Source organism: Hemicordylus capensis, chromosome 1 (assembly GCF_027244095.1).
Source record: "Hemicordylus capensis ecotype Gifberg chromosome 1, rHemCap1.1.pri, whole genome shotgun sequence".
Lineage (NCBI taxonomy): Eukaryota > Metazoa > Chordata > Lepidosauria > Squamata > Cordylidae > Hemicordylus > Hemicordylus capensis.
Window position 1 is genome coordinate 7883959 of NC_069657.1, and position 18299 is coordinate 7902257.

The window sequence follows — 18299 nt, forward strand, 5'->3', positions numbered from 1 at the left end:
TCCATCTAGCTCAGTATTGTCTACCCAGACTGGCAGCGGCTTCTCCAAGGGTGCAGGCGGGAGTCTCTCTCAGCCCTACCTTGGAGATGCTGCCAGGGAGCGAACTTGGAACCTTCTGCATGCAAGCAGGCAGGGGCTCTTCCCAGAATAGCCGCTTCCCCTAAGAGGGATGACTACATGACTACAGTGCTCACACATGTAGTCTCCTATGCAAATGCAAACCAGGGTAGACCCTGCTTAGCAAAAGGGACAATTCATGCTTGTTACCACAGTGGACTTGCAATGGATGAAGGTATGCTATAGGAAACACACACAAGTCAAAATTGGCCATTGCATGAAGCAGGATGCTGGACTAGATGGGCCTTTGGCCTGATCCAGCAGGGCTTTTCTTTTAAATTATTTAAGAGCTCCTTGGAACAAATTCTTTTGAGAAGTCCATAATGCTGGGAAAAGTTGAAGGAAAGAGAAGAAGAAGATGACCAGCGGCAAGGTGGGTGGACTCGATGACGACAGCAATGAATGCACCACTGAGACACCTGAAAGGCCAAGTGGAAGACAAATCATCCTGGAGAGAATCTATCTGTGTGGTCGCTAAGAGTCCACACCGACTCGAAGGCACTTCATCAATCAATCAATGGAACAAATGCAGATTGATAAGATAAGACTTGACACCGACTTGAAGGCACTTAATCAATCAATCAATCAATCAATCAATGGAACAAATGCAGATTGATAAGATAAGACTTTGATGAATTCACAGTCTTATCTGAATGGAAGAACAAATACTTTAAAGCTGCAACAAGCTTTTATTTAAATGAATGCTAAACAAAGGTTAACACAATGAAGATTTTGAGTAAACCTTTTGGGATCACATGAAATAACAGTATCTTGTAACTCCAAAGGTGGGGGCGGGGTGTGATACATAATTATCAGTGGAATTGTGAAAGGATTTACTCTTATGATAACTTTGAGTAGTTAATCATATGCAATGCTGAGTGATTTCTTAGCCTGCAATGAGTACAGTCAACAGACCTATCCTGTCTATTGTAATACCAAGAAAGAATAGAAGGGCTTAAGAGGCCCCTGCAATATCTTTTGTTGATTGGTATTACTGCCAAGTTAAGGAAATGAAACTCGTGATATTCTTCAAACTCAGAAGCAATTAAATCAGAGCTTCTTAGATCAGATCTGCATGAAGGAGATGCCCCGACAAGGAAAATGTTGGGAGTTGGGGATTTGCCGAGATATGGTCAACCACTGGAGATATAGTAGAATCCATGTCACACAGAACTGTAAAAATAAAGGAATGGTGAAATTTCTAACATTTTAGTTGTTGAGTACATTTATATATTGCCAATTATTAGATGTCAAGGCAGTTTGCAAAGAGATGTATTTAGCATATATGAATAATATGTTGAATATAACATATTTGTTGAATAATACTTATTGCTTATTGTTATTGTTATGTTAACTGATTAAAATGCTTAGGAAGAATAATTAATAATTCCATTATCAGGATATTATAATAAAGAAGAAGAATCTTTGTTTTAATAACCTATAGGAAGGATAGAAGAACATGAAGAATTGGTCCTGCTTTTAATCACCTCTCCTCACTTTAAATATTGAGGCTCTGAACAAACTCTTATTGTGAAATATATTTTGACTATGATTAGACATTACCAGAGGGAGATGCCTGCTAATTTTGAAGAACTGGAACTTGGACTTTGCCTCTTATGTTACCTTGAACAGGAAATTCAGCTACGACCCAGTTAGGTGCGATGTGAAAGCATGTTGCTGGAATTTGGCATGAAGCAGATACAGAAAGGAAGGGAATTTCTACAGTCAAGATTAATATGATTATGCATGAAGACATATGTAACATACACAGTGTAATCTTTGTATTAAGAGTAAAACTGAGAGGTATTAGAACTACTGGCTGACCTGCAGAGCAAGGGCGCAGGGGTGCAAGCAAGAGGGCAGCCTAAAAGCACTTTCCAACGAACTGCACTGGTGCAGTGGGGAAGGGGCAATCTTGGACCGCCTCTCCTTCCCTAGGAAGTCCTCTGTGCCACCCAAAAATATGAACCCAAGGGCTGCATAATCCTCAGGGACTTATTTCCGGGGGGGGGGGGGTGTCCAGGGGGCTTCCTGGAAAGGATGTGTGTTTCAAAAATGCTGCTTCACTGGTGAACTTCACTTGGGAAGTTCTGTTAGGCTGTTCTCTCACTGCCCCTACAGTGCATCCATTAAATCTGAGCCACAGCGAACAAGGAGACTGTGTCATGGGTACTGAAATAAAACCACCCTTTCTTTCCTTTTTCCATTTGAATCAACCATGGGCTAGATTCTAGAACAAGGATGCTAGAAGGAGGATGACCTATTTAAGCATAACCTTTTTACCTAGAACTTTAGGTTTCTGTTTTTCAGGATGGTCTTAAGATAAAGTTAATTAATTCAATCTAGTTAATGCTGATTGCTCTCTGCTCCTCAAACATAAGGATTAGTGAAAGAATTTAAGTCTTTATGAAAGGTTTAGATTGCCAGTAACAGCAGAACAACAGACAATGAATGATGTGTCAATCTCTACTGAGAGAGGATTGGAGATGATGAATTTCTCTTAGTTGGGATTTTCTGTGTGCTCACAAGAAATTTTAGCATCCTACTTGACTTTTCTTGATAGTTTATATGACTGAAATAAAACTGGATGAAAAACTATGCTATTTATTTATTTGTTTGTTTAACTTACTTGTATACCGCCCCAAAAGCAAGTCTCTGGGCAGTTTACAACAAAACAATGAAAACAAATGAAAAGGTTAAAACATTACAACAATTTAAAATTTAAAACAACGTCAAAACTATTAAAAATCATCAAACTATTAAGTAAAGTAAAAGTTGTGCCGTCAAGTCGGTATTGCCTCCGGGCAACCACAGAGCCCTGTGGTTTTCTTAGGTAGAACACAGGAAGGGTTGACCATTGCCATCTCCCACGCAGTATGAGATGATGCCTTTCAGTCTCTTCCTATATCACTACTGCCCGATATAGGTGTTTCCAGCGGGCATTCAAACCAGCAACCTCTTGCTCCCTAGGGAAGTTGCTTCCCCGCTGCGCCATTAGGTGGCTCAAACTATTAAAACAGTATCTAATTAAAAGGCCCTGGTGGCTGGGGATTATGGGGGCTGAAGTCCCACAACATCTGGGGACCCAAGTTAGAGAACCCCTGAGGCAATACACCACCACTGGCTCCACCCCAGCACTCTCCACCAGCCTAGGTAGATATCTACAACTTTTGCAACAGGCCGAAGGTCTACACACCCATCACAAACTCATCTCTCTTATGCTCCTAATGAATGAATCACCCACTACCAGGAGCCCAGCACCCCCAGAAGAAAATAAGGGTTCATCATCCAAAGAATGGGTCTCTCCAGAAGGTGCAGCTACCTCTTCTTCAGAATGATGCCCTCCTTCCCCGAGACCCTCAAGGTCTTGGCCACATCCCTCTCTGAGCTTCTCCCAGTCAAGCGACCTCGGCTTCGCGAGATTGTGTTGTGAGAGCCAGCAGCTCGCTGCACTGAGCACACACCCGCAACTGCTGCCCAAGAAGCCAATGGCCATACACACAACCCCCTCTGCAATGCACCGGGTAGCACACACCCACCCACTCCCCTGTTGGCTTTCTGCTTCTTAACTAATCCTTGGCTGTTTAGGGATACAGGAATTGTTAACTCAAAAGTTATTTGTTTGTTTATTTATTTTATTTTATTTTATTTATATACCGCCCTTCCAAATTATGGACAGCTTCAGCTAAGACAACAAATTAATTCCCTCAAGACGCTTTTTTTTAAAGCCTGGCTTTTAGTAATTGTTGAATGTTTTAAATTGTTTTAGTAGCTGTTTTGTTTTGTTTTAATTGTATTTATTTGTGCAAACCACCTAGAGCCTTTGGAGTTCAGCGGTATATAAGTTAAATCAATCGATCACTCTTTTAAAAAGAATAAACAATTAAAAAAATTAGGTAGTACTTACCTTCTCCTCATGAAAGTGCTGCTGGGGTTCTCTTGTGCTCACTGAAGGGATGCTTCTGAGCTCCCACACACAGAGTCACATGCAAAATTCCTGGTCACAAACTCCTGTTTCTACGCTTCCCTGTCCTTTGCCTCAAGAGAGCCGGCTTCAGATACCCAGCTTTGTGGCTCCTCCTCCAAGCCGCTCGGTGAGACACCTCTGCAGCAAGCTCCACCCGCTCTCCCAGGCAGAAACCGAAACAGATCCAGCACAACCCCACACAGCCACTCACATGGGCAACTTCTCTCTAAAAAAGGGATCAGCCCCACAAACGCACTCGCTCCTTCTCCTGGCACCAACTCCCATGCAAAACGGTTCTTGTCAGTGAACGCCTGTTCACTAGCTCTGGGTCACAAGCTCACCTGGCTCCAGTGTTCCCTCTAACAGGGATTCCCAGATGTTGTTGACTACAACTCCCAGAAACCCCAAGCAAAAGCCATTGCACTCCGGCCATGTCTTCCAAGATGGCGCAGGGGCTGAAGTGGGCTCCTTTTCCCTTAAAGGAGCCGCCGGGCGCTTGGCAAAGTGCAGCACAGCACAGTGGGAACAGTAGTCTCCACATGGTGCTAGGGGGAGCGTGCAGAGTACTTGGCTTCAGCCTAGGGTTGCCATATTTTGGCTCTCCAAATCCGGGTGCCTTATTTGCATATCATGTAAATTGGCTTGAAAATAATTTTTGAGCAGAAGAGTGACTGCACGTTTTCCTCCATAACTCCGCTTCTACAAGGGCTGGAGCTTCGCTTTCCCCCCGCTTTTTTAAAAAAATGAAAGCTGAAATCCAGGCGAATCTGGGTGGGCTAAGAAATCTGGGTGAGATGCTTAAAATCTGGATGAAACCTGGAATTTCAGGGGGCATGGCAACTCTACTTCAGCCCAAGCTTTATCTAAGCCCAATAAACAATAACCAGGGAGCCACACGCAGAGCTGCTGGGAGCCGCTATGAGCTCCCAGACCTTACAAGGAAGAGCAGGGCCTAAGCAAACCCAGCTCCGAGCCAAGAGCACGGGCAGAATCAAAGGATTTCCGGATTCAAAGACACCCTCTGAACAGTTTCTGATTGCTGCGACTTCCTGCGGTGTTTCGAAATCTGCGGTGTGGAAGGCACTCACTCCAGCCCTCCTCACTTCGTATGATCTGGATAAAAACACTTCACTGAGGAAAGTTCAACCTCTCAGAACTTTCTGGAAGATTCATTGACTCACCCATGTGCAAACAAACAGATGAGAAGGCAGAGAAGAAGAGCTGGTCTTGTGGCAGCAAGCATGACTTGTCCCCTTTGCTAAGCAGGGTCCACCCTGGTTTGCATTTGAATGGGACACTACATGTGTGAGCACTGTGAGATATTCCCCTTGGGGACAGGGCTGCTCTGGGAAAAGCAGAAGGTTCCAAGTTCCCTCCCTGGCAGCATCTCCAAGAGAGGGCTGAGAGAGACTCCTGCCTGCAACCTTGGAGAAGCTGCTGCCAGTCTGTGTAGACAAGACTGAGCTAAGTGACTCAGTCTATGGCAGCTTTCCCTATCACTGGGAAATCCACAGATTAGCAAACTAGTTTTCCATGCCCATCTATCGAACTTTTCCTTTAGAAAAAACTTTTTTTAAAAAAGGAGTGGGAATTACAACTCAACTAATACTTTTACTTGGACCAACAGTGTTTAAAATGAGGAAAGGAAATCATGGCGAGAGGAAGCTCGTGCAATATGAACCAAACTGGGTACAGTGGTAGGAACACACAGGGACATCTCAATGGCGTAGTTTGCGATGATGTCATCCACCCCAAATCAAGATGGTGGATGTGTGAACAATTGTAGCACAAGTGGGCTAATTACCAGAACAACTTGTTACATTTATATCTTGCTTTTCCTGAGCGGTGTGCATGGTTATGTTTATCCTCACAACAACCCTGTGAGGTAGATTAGGCTGAGGGATAAGTGACCAATCAGAGGGCTGTGGGCCACCTCCAGCCTCCAAGGCAGGATGCCTCTGAGTACCAGTTGGAGGGGAGTAAAAGCAGGAGGGAGGGCATGCCCTCAGTTCCTGCCTGTGGCTTCCAGCGGCATCTGGTGGGCCACTGTGTGAAACAGGATGCTGGACTAGATGGGCTTCCTTGGGCCTGATCCAGCAGGGCTGTTCTCATGTTCTTATGACTGCTGGCCCAGAGTCACACAGTGAGTACCATGGCTGATTGGGGATTTGAACTCGGGTCTCCCCAGTACCAGTACCAGTCCCACCATCCAACCAGTTCACCACGCTGGCTCTCTTATCACCTGCTACCTGATCCTTTCTTGCCTGGGGATGCCAGGGACTGAACGGGCGACCTTCTTCCTGCAAGGCATGCTGGTAGCCACTGCCTTCTGGGCCAGGGTCCTGCTTTGGAACACCTTCTCCAGAGAAACCCGCTTGTGCTAGCTATGATATCTTCCCCACACCAGCCAGAGATGTCTGTTTTGCTCAGGCTTCCCAGTACATGGCGCAGCTGGCTTTGGTCACCCTTTTACAGTTCTGATGGATTTTATTGACTCTTGACCCTTTTTCTTCTGTGATTTTTATCAAGCTGTATTGATTTTGGGGTTGATTTTATTGTATTGCTTTTTTATCTTTAAATGTCATCCTGGGAGCTTTATGCTGAAGCGCAGTTGATAAATATGCTGTATCGGAGGGTCTCAAACTTGGGTGCCTAGATGTTGCTCGACTACAACCTCCATCATCCCAGCCCCAATGGCCAAAAGCCGTGGAGAACCCTTGTACTATATAAATAAATATAGGCCAGGAAAAAGGAACTTCCTGACCTAAGAGGACTGTTAGGGAAGATATAATAGGCCCATAAACACCAGGTCTATTCTTCAAATGCACTCATCTTTTAGGCTTTATTAATAAGGCAGTTGCTAAAGCAGAAGAGCCAGTGTGGTACAGTGGTTAAGAGTGTTGGACTAGGACCGGGGAGACCTGAGTTCAAATCCCCCACTCAGCCATGGAACTCACTGTGTAACCCTGGGCCAGTCACGTATCTCTCAGCCTAACCTACCTCACAGGATTGTTGTGAGGATAAACATAACCATGTACACTGCTCTGGGCTCCTTGGAGGAAGAGTGGGATATAAATGTTAAAATTTAAAAAGATTTTTTTTTCCTTCAAAAAAAGTGATGGTCTGGCATCCTGTTGGGAGAACAGAGTAGAGGATTCTGACCCAGAATGCAGCTTTGTATTGTTTGGCAAGGATCCATTATTTTCTGGAGGAGTGGAATGTATTTGGACTCCTTGGACTAAAAAAATAAGAGCAATTACTAGATATTAAAACAAAGAAGAGATGCAATACCTTTGTCTTTGTATAAGGAGGCTTAGCCTAACCTTGCCTTGGATCAATATGACATTTAAGACTCTGAATAAAAAGGGAATAATAGCCAAAGTGGCGCAGCGGGGAAATGCTTGACTAACAAGCAGAATGTTGCTGGTTCAAATCCCCGCTGGTACTATATCGGGCAGCAGCAATATAGGAAGATGCTGAAAGGCCTCATCTCAGATTGCGCGGGAGGAGGCAATGGCAAACCCCTCCTGTATTCTACCAAAGACAATCACAGGGCTCTGTGTGCGCCAGGAGTCAACACCGACTCGACGGCACACTTTACCTTTACCTTTAATAGCCAAAGAGCAGGAAAGTGATAGAGCTGCGTTTCAGACAACAAAAGATAAACGGAGAGAAGGTGGCAGCCACTCACACCAGCTTTGACACAAGTGCTGGCACACCAAGATGGCCTTCAGTAGATATTAAGCAAGGTGGCCGCTTACCAGAGCACCTCCATAAATATGTCCATACTGCCTCCCTCTGCCCTGCCTTAGAATCGGGATTTGGAGGGTCTCATGGAGGTGGGAGGGATTTCTCCATGCCCCACGTAGGGCAAGACTGCCATGGAAGCACTCCTGAGAAGTATGAACGGAACCCTCCGGCAGTTTTAACTGATACTTCTGAGCATTCTTCAGCTGTTGGTGCTCAGAGTGGAACCTTCATGAGAAAACACCCCGTTTCCATGGCTTCTGTTCTAATGATTCCCACTGAATCTCAGCTGCCCTGCTATGGGCCAGCCAGCCATGGGCTCCTTCACTGTCGTTTGGGCTTTTACCTTCAGGAATAATTTGATGTCCTCTGTACTAGGGACATGCAGATTTCTGCCCATCCCCTGTGGATAAGCACATGTGAGGAAAAGGGGACTTTGCTTTGTGTGCAGAGGGTGGCATGTAAGGGGACCAGCCAGGACACTGGATCACAGGAGCCAGACTCAGGCATTATGCATAATGCATAAATACCCTGGCTGAGGTCCGGGCTAACGCTGCACCAGTGCAACTAACAAAGATGCACTTAGGCAAGGTGGCCACGTAGCTGAGCAGATGCTCAAAGTGGCTCAGTCTTGGGCTCTCTTGATCCACACTTGTGCGGGCACGGTGCTTGCACAACAAGGACGGCAGACAGCTCTGCATCATTACCTGCAGTATATAGGAAGGGTTTTCACAGCAGGGGGCATGCCACAGGTGGTGCAAGCATGAAACGCAAGCTCACAAGTTAGGGGAACTAGCTAGGACATCAGCCACTGCTCCCAATGCTGCTCTTTAGCGGGGCCAAATGGTACTTCCTTCTGGTGTAAAACCTTGATTTACATTCCTACCTTCTGCTTCCGTTTTCTGATTAGTGACCAATTCGTTAAAGGACCCACCTTCTTAGCTCACAAACTAAATTTACTGAAGAGCATGAGGTGGGGAACTTTGTCAAAAGTTGTTTGGACATCCAAATCTCTAAGATCTACCAGCTCACCCTATTGCATGCTGCCATCTGAGCAAAGAGACACCTTTTAAAGGGGCGATTCTCTGATATTTAGCAGGGGGAGAGCAACTGGCCCTATCCAACCCCAGCACAGCATCCCTCCAGGGGCTGTTGTTGGTAACTGCCTCATGTTTCCTTTTAGACTGTGAGACCTTTGGGGACAGGGGACCATCTTATTTATGTGTTTATTTTTCTATGTAAACCACTTTGAGAACTTTGGTTGAAGACTGGTATATAAATACCATCAGCAGCAGCAGCAGCAGCACTGAGAAATTCTAAAATGCCTATGGGAGGCAAAGACCAACTGGCAGAAGTCACCAGTTTTCCTTTGCAAACCTTGCTCCGCTGTACCTCTGACCCAGGTCACCACAAGAATGCTTTACACCAGCTTAACTGGGACCCAAGGTAGGCTGCTAGGCCGGTAAATTCCAGCTCCTGTCTTAAACACAGGCATTGCAACGGTACCTTGCATTGTTCTGGAAAGGAGGGCGATATTAGTGATGTTACAGTTTTTAGTATGAAATATTTCAGGGGTTCTCAACCGTGGGTCCCTAGGTGTTGGTGGACTACAACTCCCATCATCCCCAGTCACAGTGGCCAAAGGGGATGATGGGAGTTGTAGTCCAGCATCTGGGGAGCCAAGGTTGAGAACCCCTGACTTGTTTGACAATCAATTTGACACCAAGGCAGCCACAGAATAAATAAAGTTCTTGGGCATTTGACGTGTGTGTGTGTGTGTGTGTGTGTGTGTGTGTGTGTGTGTGTGTGTGTACACCATACCGTTTGACCGGGTGGAATGTGGTGGATGTGGAATTCAGTAGTTCCCGGTGGAGACCAGCTCGACAGGAACTCTTCATCATAACTCTCCCCACCACCTCCACCTCTCGTAGGTAGTCACAGCCAGTCCATCTCAGACCACAGGCACGGCTCCTGCATCAGCTTGTCTTGCCCCACACAGCGGCCGTCTCTGTCTTTGGCACCTAAAAACCGCTGCAAAAAAATAAAAGAGAGAGATGCTATTCGATCAAGCCAGGGACCCACGCCAACTCTACCGGTGGCATTACAGCCTGTATTCAGGAAACTGCTCTCAAACTTCTCGTGACTGCTGGTCACACATTTCCATCTGAACAACTGTGCCTGGACCCTATGAGGCCTGATAGTTCGCTAAGTTCTTTCTTTCAAAATGAGTCAGTGTTGCAATAAGCCGATTGGGAGGAAAGCTGGTCATTTGTCAGCAAGCATGAATTGTTCCCTTTGGTAAGCAGGGTCTGGATGGGTGACTACCTGTGAATGCTGCAAGATGTTCCCCTTAGGGGAGGGGGCCACAGCGCAGTGGAAGAGCATCTGTTTTTCATGCAGAAGGTCCCAGGTTCAATCCCTTGCAGCATCTCCAGGTAGGGCTGGGAGAGTCTCCGGCGTGAACCTTGGAGAGCCATTGCAAGTCAGAGTAGACAACAGGGATGTGCAAAGAGGTTCGATTCCGAACCTGTTTGACATCGAACCGCTTCGGTTCGATGGCTCGATATTGGGCCGACACCCAGCCCCTCCGGTTCGGTTTGATATCGAACCGAACCCCATGGCCTGTTCAGGGGTGTGTGTGTCTAAGTAAAAGTATTTTTTATAAAAATAACTCACTGCTCCTGCTCCAGGGGGCTTCTCCAAGGCCACGGGTGTCTGTGTGTGTGTGTCCTCTGGAGGTTCCTCCTCCCCCCACCGGCCTCCGTTAATGTCCAAATTGCCCGGTTCCGATGGTCTTTGGCCCATTCTGGGCCTGCCCTCCGTGGCAGCAGCCATTTTGGAGGCCACTGCGCATGTCCAATGGGCCTCTGCATGGCCAGGTCATGACCCAGGCCACAGGTCTCGACTCGAACTGAACCGGACAACGCATTTTTGTTCACATCCCTAGTGGACAATACTGAGCCAGATGGACTGATGGTCCCTATAAAGCAGCTTCCTATGTTCCTAAGGTATCTTTTTATTCCTTTGACAACCCTTGCGGCATAAAGGGAAACATTAGTGCAGCAAAACTGCCAATGATGCTGGGAAGCAATGCTGACTTTTCAAATCCTAATAACATATTGGATTTCAGAAAAACGGACAGACTGGAGCACAGCAGCAGATCTTGAGAGCCGCCTGCCTTTGGTGGCCTCATCTGCTGCAGAGACTGCAGAGCAAGCTCAAACACAGCTGCTGGAGAGACTTCCCAACCTGCCCCTTGGGATACCCTGCATCGCCTCCCTCCCACCCAGCCCCAACTGCACTGGCAAGGTTCACAGGCGCAGTTGCCTCCACCCTCAAGCCCCCAAAGAAAATGGGAGGTCTGGAAAACGTCAGGCACAAGCGTAGGGTCGGCAAGTGGAACTCAGCAGAGAAAAGCAAGCCCTGGGCTGGAATAAAAATGGGCCGGTGCCAAGGCCATGACCTGGCCAAATGCTGGCTTGCACTGAGCGGTGATGCTGGCAAGTTAGATAGCCTGTGAGGCGTGTTCTTGCGAGTCTCCAGTGCTAGGCTATGGGACCAGAACCATGCCCCAAATCCCAGAATTGCAACCTTGTTTGGAATTTCCTCCTGCTCTGATCCCAGATGCCAACCTAAGCACATATTGACATGGTGGCCCAGAGTCCCATCTCCTACTATTTCACAGGCTCCCGCCTACATTTTCACTTTTTAAAAACAAGTGTGTCTAGTCCTCATGGTGGCAGAATGAGGCAAAGAAGTGCTTTGGCCATGCCTGGTGATTAGAAAGCCAAGAAGGGCTTGCATGGGGGGGGGGGTGTCGTACAACCCTTTGCCACTACCTCCTCTTCCTATATACTGTCCAACTCCACTCAATATCCACGCGCTTCCCTCTCTTTGGACTCAGGGCTGCAGTCTGTTTCAAGCAGCTGCTCAGAATATCATCAGAGGGTGTCTGAGAGACTTGAGACCCTGACCACCCACAGGGCTTTGAGTTCTTAGGAACATAGAAAGCGGCCTTATCCCGAGTCAGACCTTTGGTCAATCTAGGTCAGCATTGTCTACACTGACCGGCAGCGGCTTCTCCAAGGCTGCAGGCTGGAGTCTCTCTCAGCCCTATCTCGGAGATGCTGCCAGGGAGGGCAGCTGGAGCCTTCTGCATGCAAGCAGGCAGGGGCTCTTCCCAGAGCGGCCCCATCCCCTAAGAGGGGACCTTACAGGTTGAATGCTGGTCAGTGCTCAGTGGGTAAGAACCGACCATGGACCATCAGGGGCGTGGAGAAGATGCTGCCATCCCCGAACCCCTTCCCGCCCTCATCGGGCCCTTTCTCCGCTTACGCTGATCTGTACCGTTACATGATGAAGCCAGACCCCACGGAGCAGCCTCAACGTGCCTCCTCTCCTTATGCCGCGGTCTCACTCAACTGCCAAGAAGAGCGTTGTCCTGGAAACCCCTTTGTCGATTCATTCCAGGGCAGAGGGAGGTTCCACAATGGAACGTGGAACCTCGGGAGCTCTTCAGGAAATGGACAGCATCTCCGGGGTGTGGAGGCCGAGACAGAAGTGGAGAAGAAACTCCTAGCATCGTAAGGACGTAAGAACAGCCCTGTCGGATCAGGCCCAAGGAAGCCCATCAAGTCCGACATCTTGCTTCCCACAATGGCCCAGCAGCTGCCTCCGAGAAGCCCACAGGCAAGAGGGTGAGGGCATGCCCTCTCTCCTGCAACTGGTATGTGGAGGCATCCTGCATCTGGCAGAACGGGCAGCTACAACTCTGCTCCTGCCAAGGAGAGCTGGTTCCAGATTTCATGAACTCTTTGATGAGGTTTCAGTACTTTGAAATGGACATTGTAAAACAAAAACAAACAAACTTGCAGCACATGTTTGTTTATTGATCATATGTATTCTCTGCTGCTCTCTGCTGCCTTCTGTGGAGCCAGTCACTGGTTCATCTAGCTCCACACTGGCTGACCTGCACCCCTCTTTCGTGAGCAGTGCTGCTGCGCCCCACACAAAAGTATCTCCAGGGCTGCTCATGTGGACGTGGAGTGGGGCCTGATGATCTCCCCTTCCCCTGGAAGCACTCAGTGCCACCTGGAGGGATGTCTGTCTTCAGCGGCTACGTGACCCGGTGGGGCATATTTCTAGGTTGCATGGAACACTTCCAGGGAAGGGGAGATCAGCCAAAGCCACGTGCATGAGTGCCCACGCTGCATCAGTCCAGAACGCAGCACCAGCACATGCATGAAGCATAGGGGCCTTGTTAGTCTGCAGCTCAGCCATTTACCCTAACCGGCCACAACTCTCTTGCCTCATCCTACTTGGAGCTGGCCAGGATTGAACCCGGGACCTTCTGCAGGCAAAACAAATCCTCTGCCACTGAGCTGCTCAAAATCACTTCATGTTGATCACTTAGCCTTTAGTACCATTTGACATCCATGATGGATGCCAGAAGGGTAAATTTCCTCCATCGTGCTCATGCATGTTTATGGGGTCAAAGAACATCCAGCCCAATCTCCTTTTGTTTGGTGGGACGATCCCTTTGTAAGCTACTCACAGTCTGGTCCATGCCAGGGCTGCACAACCGGGCCCCCTGCAGATGTTGGCCCATCATCTCTCCCTATTAGCCACTGTGGCTGGGGACTATGGAAATTGTAGTCCCAAAACAGCTGGAGGGTTGACATGATGCAGACCTGGTCTATGCAAACGAGACCACAACATGCCATAAGCAATCTATAAAGGGGCCCAATCCTATTGTTATTAATTGAATTTTTAAAAAGCATACTAGCCTCAGTCACCTGCTTAAAGTAACATCTAATTTGACCCTAAGAAGTTAAACCAGAGATAGAAAAACTGGGCTCTTCAGTTATTGTTGAATATAACACCCATCACCCCCAGTCACAATGAATTGTGGCTGAGGATGATGGGAGTTGTAGTTCTACAAGAGCTGGAGAGCCAAGGTTGCCTACCTCAATGCAGGACAGAAAAGGTGGGGTTTGAGGGGGGATTTAAAGGGGGGAGGGACCCAGTGTTCCCTCTAACAGGGCTTCCCAGATGTAGTTGACTACAATTCCCATGATCCCCAATCCAAAGCCATTGCGCCTGGGGATCCTGGGAATTGTAGCCAACAACACCTGGCAATCCCTGTTAGAGGGAACACTGCTCCCGACGTAAAGGAGCAGGGATGAAGGGTCCAGCAAATACTCAGGCTATCTGGCAATAACTCCACCTCACGCAGATCTTAAAACCTTTTGCATCGGTTGGCCTGCTGATGCCTTCTCCAGCACCCGACAAGAGGCTTCACTGATCTGCATTAGGGCTCCACCAACTCCTCTCCCAGAAGAGCAGGCTTTTGAAGCGTGCAAAAAGCGACCCTTTGCTGTCTGTCATACCTGCTTGCAGGGAACATGCAGGGCACCTGATGTGGTCACAGAGCCCATCAGATTTGGCTCTGGAGGGAGTCCAGAGCCAGTTGCGCCAAAATGTACCTGAGAATAAACATCTGGGCATGCCTTCTCGTGGAGAGCAATCGAGTAATGGGCAGACAACGCTGGCCCTTGGATGTGCCGTTGCATTCCCTTCTGCTCTTGAAAAACTGCCTAAAATAAGGGGGCACTTTTCAAGGAGCATGAATAGCCTCATGAAGCTTGGCCTCCACTTCGGCTCAGCGCTAATAATTAGGGATGTGCACGGACGGCTCGTGAAGGCATGGGCGGTGTGGGGAGTGGTTCCCTTAAGAAGCCGGGAAGCAAGTCCTTACCCTGCCCCACTGCCACTTTTCCAGGCGTGGTGCTCGCTCTAGCAAAGGCCGCAGAGGCTGTGGCACTGTTCCCTGCAGGATGCGTGCACACAGGCTGCAGGGAACAGTGCCACAGCCACTGTGGCCTGTGCTAGAGCGAGCACCACGCCCGGAAAAGCGGTGGGGTGGCAGTGGAGCAGGGTGAGGACCTGCTCACCTGCTTCCTAAGGGAACCGCTCCCCAGCCTGCCGAACTGGTTAGGCTGTGGGCACCCGAGCCAGTTCAGCGTTTCCCAAAGGAGGCAATGAACCAGAGTGTGCACATCCCTCCTAATATTTTGCCTCCCATAACACATAGTACGGGGCGGGGTCAGTACCATCTGGGCGAACAAATGCTCATTGTGGTTTCTGACAAGCTTTAGGGTCTCACCCTAGAGGTGGAAAATAGGTGATAGCCCTGCAATACATTCTAGTCTCAGTCTGTTCTCATGCTTTTATTGTCCTGACCATCAGGCCTGCAGTGGCCAGACTCTCAATATTCATTCATTCGTTCATTCATTCATTTTATGTACCACCCTTCCTAAAGTAACTCAGGGCAGTTTACATTAAAATCAAAAACACATAATAAAACAATTAAAGTCAGAAAACATTTAAAACTCATTAATATTAAAATTCAAGTGAGATATCATTAAAAGCCAGCCTAAGAAGATAGGTCTTTAAGGCTTTAAAAGGGTTTGTAAAAGGTTTCAAAAGCTTTGAAAGGGTGTGTTGTGTTTTTTTAAAAAAACTACTATAAAATTTCATCACTGCTGTCAGAAGAATGTGAACAAAAATTGGCAGGAGTGTTCTTCAAGGAGTTCAACCATTTGTTCATTGTTACCCTCACCCTGACCCTAACTCTTTGCTCTGTGCAAAAATGACTGCAATTCTACCCTGATCGTTTGGGGATAGGATAACACACAGAAAGCTGTAAGTGCATCAGTGCTATAGTAAGAAGCTGTGTTGTGCAGTTACATGTTAGAATTAAGTATTGATCAATATTGACAGAAACTTTAGCTTAGCCAAAACTTTAAGGGACAGCTGGCCTCTACCCTTTTGCCTTTTCTCTTTGCTCTTTCATAAAACTTGCAGTCAGCTGTTGCTCACAACTAGGTGTCTCTGCTAAGGTTATGGCCAGGCCCAGAAGAGAATGCTTACTTTCCGATTTGATGAATTCAATTTCTTACACTATCACTTGTTCTCTACCTCAAGGGGCACAGACATTGCTAAAATCACAGTGAGCATTCACTCCATGAGACGGTACCGGATTTGTGGGCCTGGCTCCTGATCTAACATGTGAACATCCAGACCAGCAGTTCCATCTCGCACAACACTGTCTAATCCAGGAGTTCTCAACCCTGGGTGTTAATAGACTACCACTCCCATCATCCCAGTCACAATTATTTATTTATTTATTCATTTCATTTAACATATTTGTATACTGCCCAAAATGCAAGTCTCTGGGCAGTTGACAATAAAACAGAACAAGTAAAAATGTCAAAACATTATAACAATTTAAAATTTAAAACAACATCAAAACTATTAAAAACCATCAAACGTTTTCTTTTAAAAGATGTTTTCTTAAATACTCAGGGCCTAAGATGTTTAGGGCTTTATAGGATATAACCAAGACCTTGTATTTTGCCCGGAATTTTATGAGCAGCCAGTGTAGATCTTTTAAGATAGGAGTGATATGGTCTCTCCGAGATGACCCAGAGACCAACCTGGCTGCCGCATTCTGGACCAGCTACAGTTTCCAGACTATGTCCAAAGGCAGCACCACATAAAGCGCATTGCAGTAGTCACATCTGGAAGTGACCAGCAGATGTACTACAGTTCTGAGGTCATTTATCTCAAGAAACAGCTGCAGCAGGCATATCAACCAAAGCTAATAGAAGGCACTTCTGGCCACTGCCTCAACCTGGGACACCAGGGAGAGTTTTGTGTCCAGAAGCACCCCCAGACTGTGTACCTGTTCCTTCTGGGGAAGTGTGACCCCATCCAGAACAGGCAGATCAAAATCATCTCCCAAGTTCCGACCTCACACAATAAGTACCTCCGTCTTATCTGGATTCAGCCTCAGCTTGTTACCTCTCATCCAGCCCATCCCTGCCTCCTGGCAGGCATTTAGGGAGAGGAGAACTGGTCTTGTGGTAGCAAGCATGACTTGTCCCCATAGCTAAGCAGGGTCTGCCCTGGTTGCATCTGAATGGGAGACTAGAAGTGTGAGCACTGCAAGATATTCCCCTCAGGGGATGAAGCCGCTCTGGGAAGAGCAGAAGGTTTCAAGTTCCCTCCCTGGCAGCATCTCCAAGATAGGGCTGAGAGAGATTCCTGCCTGCAACCTTGGAGAAGCTGCTGCCAGTCTGTGAAGACAATACTGCGCTAGATAGACCAATGGTCTGACTCAGTATATGGCAGTTTCCTATGTTCCTATGTAGGGAGATTATGCCTTCTCCTGATTACGTGGAGAAAAAGATTTGGGTGTCATCTACATACTGATAACACCTCCCACCAAATCTCCTGATGATCCCTCCCAACGGTTTCATGTTAAACAACATCATAGACAATATGGAGCCCTGAGGGACACCATACTGAAGTTCAGATTTTGAAGAACAACAGTCCCCGAGAGACACCATCTGGAATCTGCCCGAGAGATAGGAGTGGAACCACCCCAAAACAGCGCCTCCCACCCACAACCCCCTCAGACGCTCCAGAAGGATACTATGGTCGATAGTATCGAAAGTTGCCCAGAGGTCCAAGAGGACCAACAGAGTCACACCTCCTCTGTCAATTATGATGATGGGAGTTGAAGTTCAACAATGCCTGGGGAACCTAGGTTGGAAACCCCTGCTCTAATCTGACAGGCAGTGATGCTCCAGCATCTCTAGGTTTCACCCATCCCTGCTCCCTGAGGTATTTTTACCTAGAGATATGGGTGGATGGATTTGGTTGGGACCTTCTGCATGCAAAGTATGTGTCTTGTCATTTATTTATTGTTAATTGTTAAATTTATATACCGCCTTTCATTAAAACAATCCCAAAGTGGTTTACAAAAGGGCCATTGGACTATGCTCCTCCTTCTCCTAAGTTTTCTTCGTATGAATAGATGCCTTGTGCTGAGTCAGGCCTTTGGTCTACCCAACACAGTACTCCTTACCCTGACTGGCAGCAGCTTCCTAGGCTCTCGGGCAGGGCCTCTCCCCCATCGCCTACTACCAGGTTGGTCTCTGGGTCATCTCAGAGAGCGAGCATATTACTCCCGTACTGAAATATCTACACTAGCTGCCGATAAGTTTCCGGGCAAAATACAAGGTGCTGGTTATAACCTATAAAGCCCTAAACGGCTAGGGCCCTGGGTGTTTAAGAGAACGTCTTCTTCGCCATGAGCCCCACCGCACACTGAGGTCATCAGGAGAGGTCCGTCTGTAGTTGCCACCGGCTCGTCTGGTGACTACTCAGGGACGGGCCTTCTCTGCTGCTGCACCAAAGCTTTGGAACACGCTCCCTGCTGTAATAAGAGCCTCCCCATCTCTGACAACTTTTTAAGAGTCTTTAAAGACGCATCTATTTACCCAGGCTTTTAATTAAATATTGTTTTAATAGTTTTAATGTTGTTTTAAAACATTTTAAAATTTAAATTATTGTAATGTTTTAACTTTTTCTGTATCATTTATTTTGTTTTAACTAATGT

The 18299-nt window shown here is 47.3% G+C and overlaps 1 protein-coding gene across 7 annotated transcripts in view; it reads right to left on the bottom strand.

Moving 5' to 3' along the window:
• Window positions 1-18299, bottom strand: part of FBXO34 (F-box protein 34) — a 114787-nt gene that overhangs the window by 7327 nt on the left and 89161 nt on the right. For 4 of the 7 annotated variants that reach the window (XM_053276192.1, XM_053276200.1, XM_053276232.1 and 1 more), the window contains one exon: window positions 9653-9862. In XM_053276192.1, the coding sequence (XP_053132167.1) occupies window positions 9653-9732 (80 nt within the window). In that variant the 5' untranslated portion in view covers window positions 9733-9862. Of the gene's footprint in view, window positions 1-7845; window positions 8019-9652; window positions 9863-12166; window positions 12310-18299 lie in introns of those variants that run through there. The other 3 variants (XM_053276210.1, XM_053276221.1, XM_053276250.1) reach the window with 3 other exon arrangements.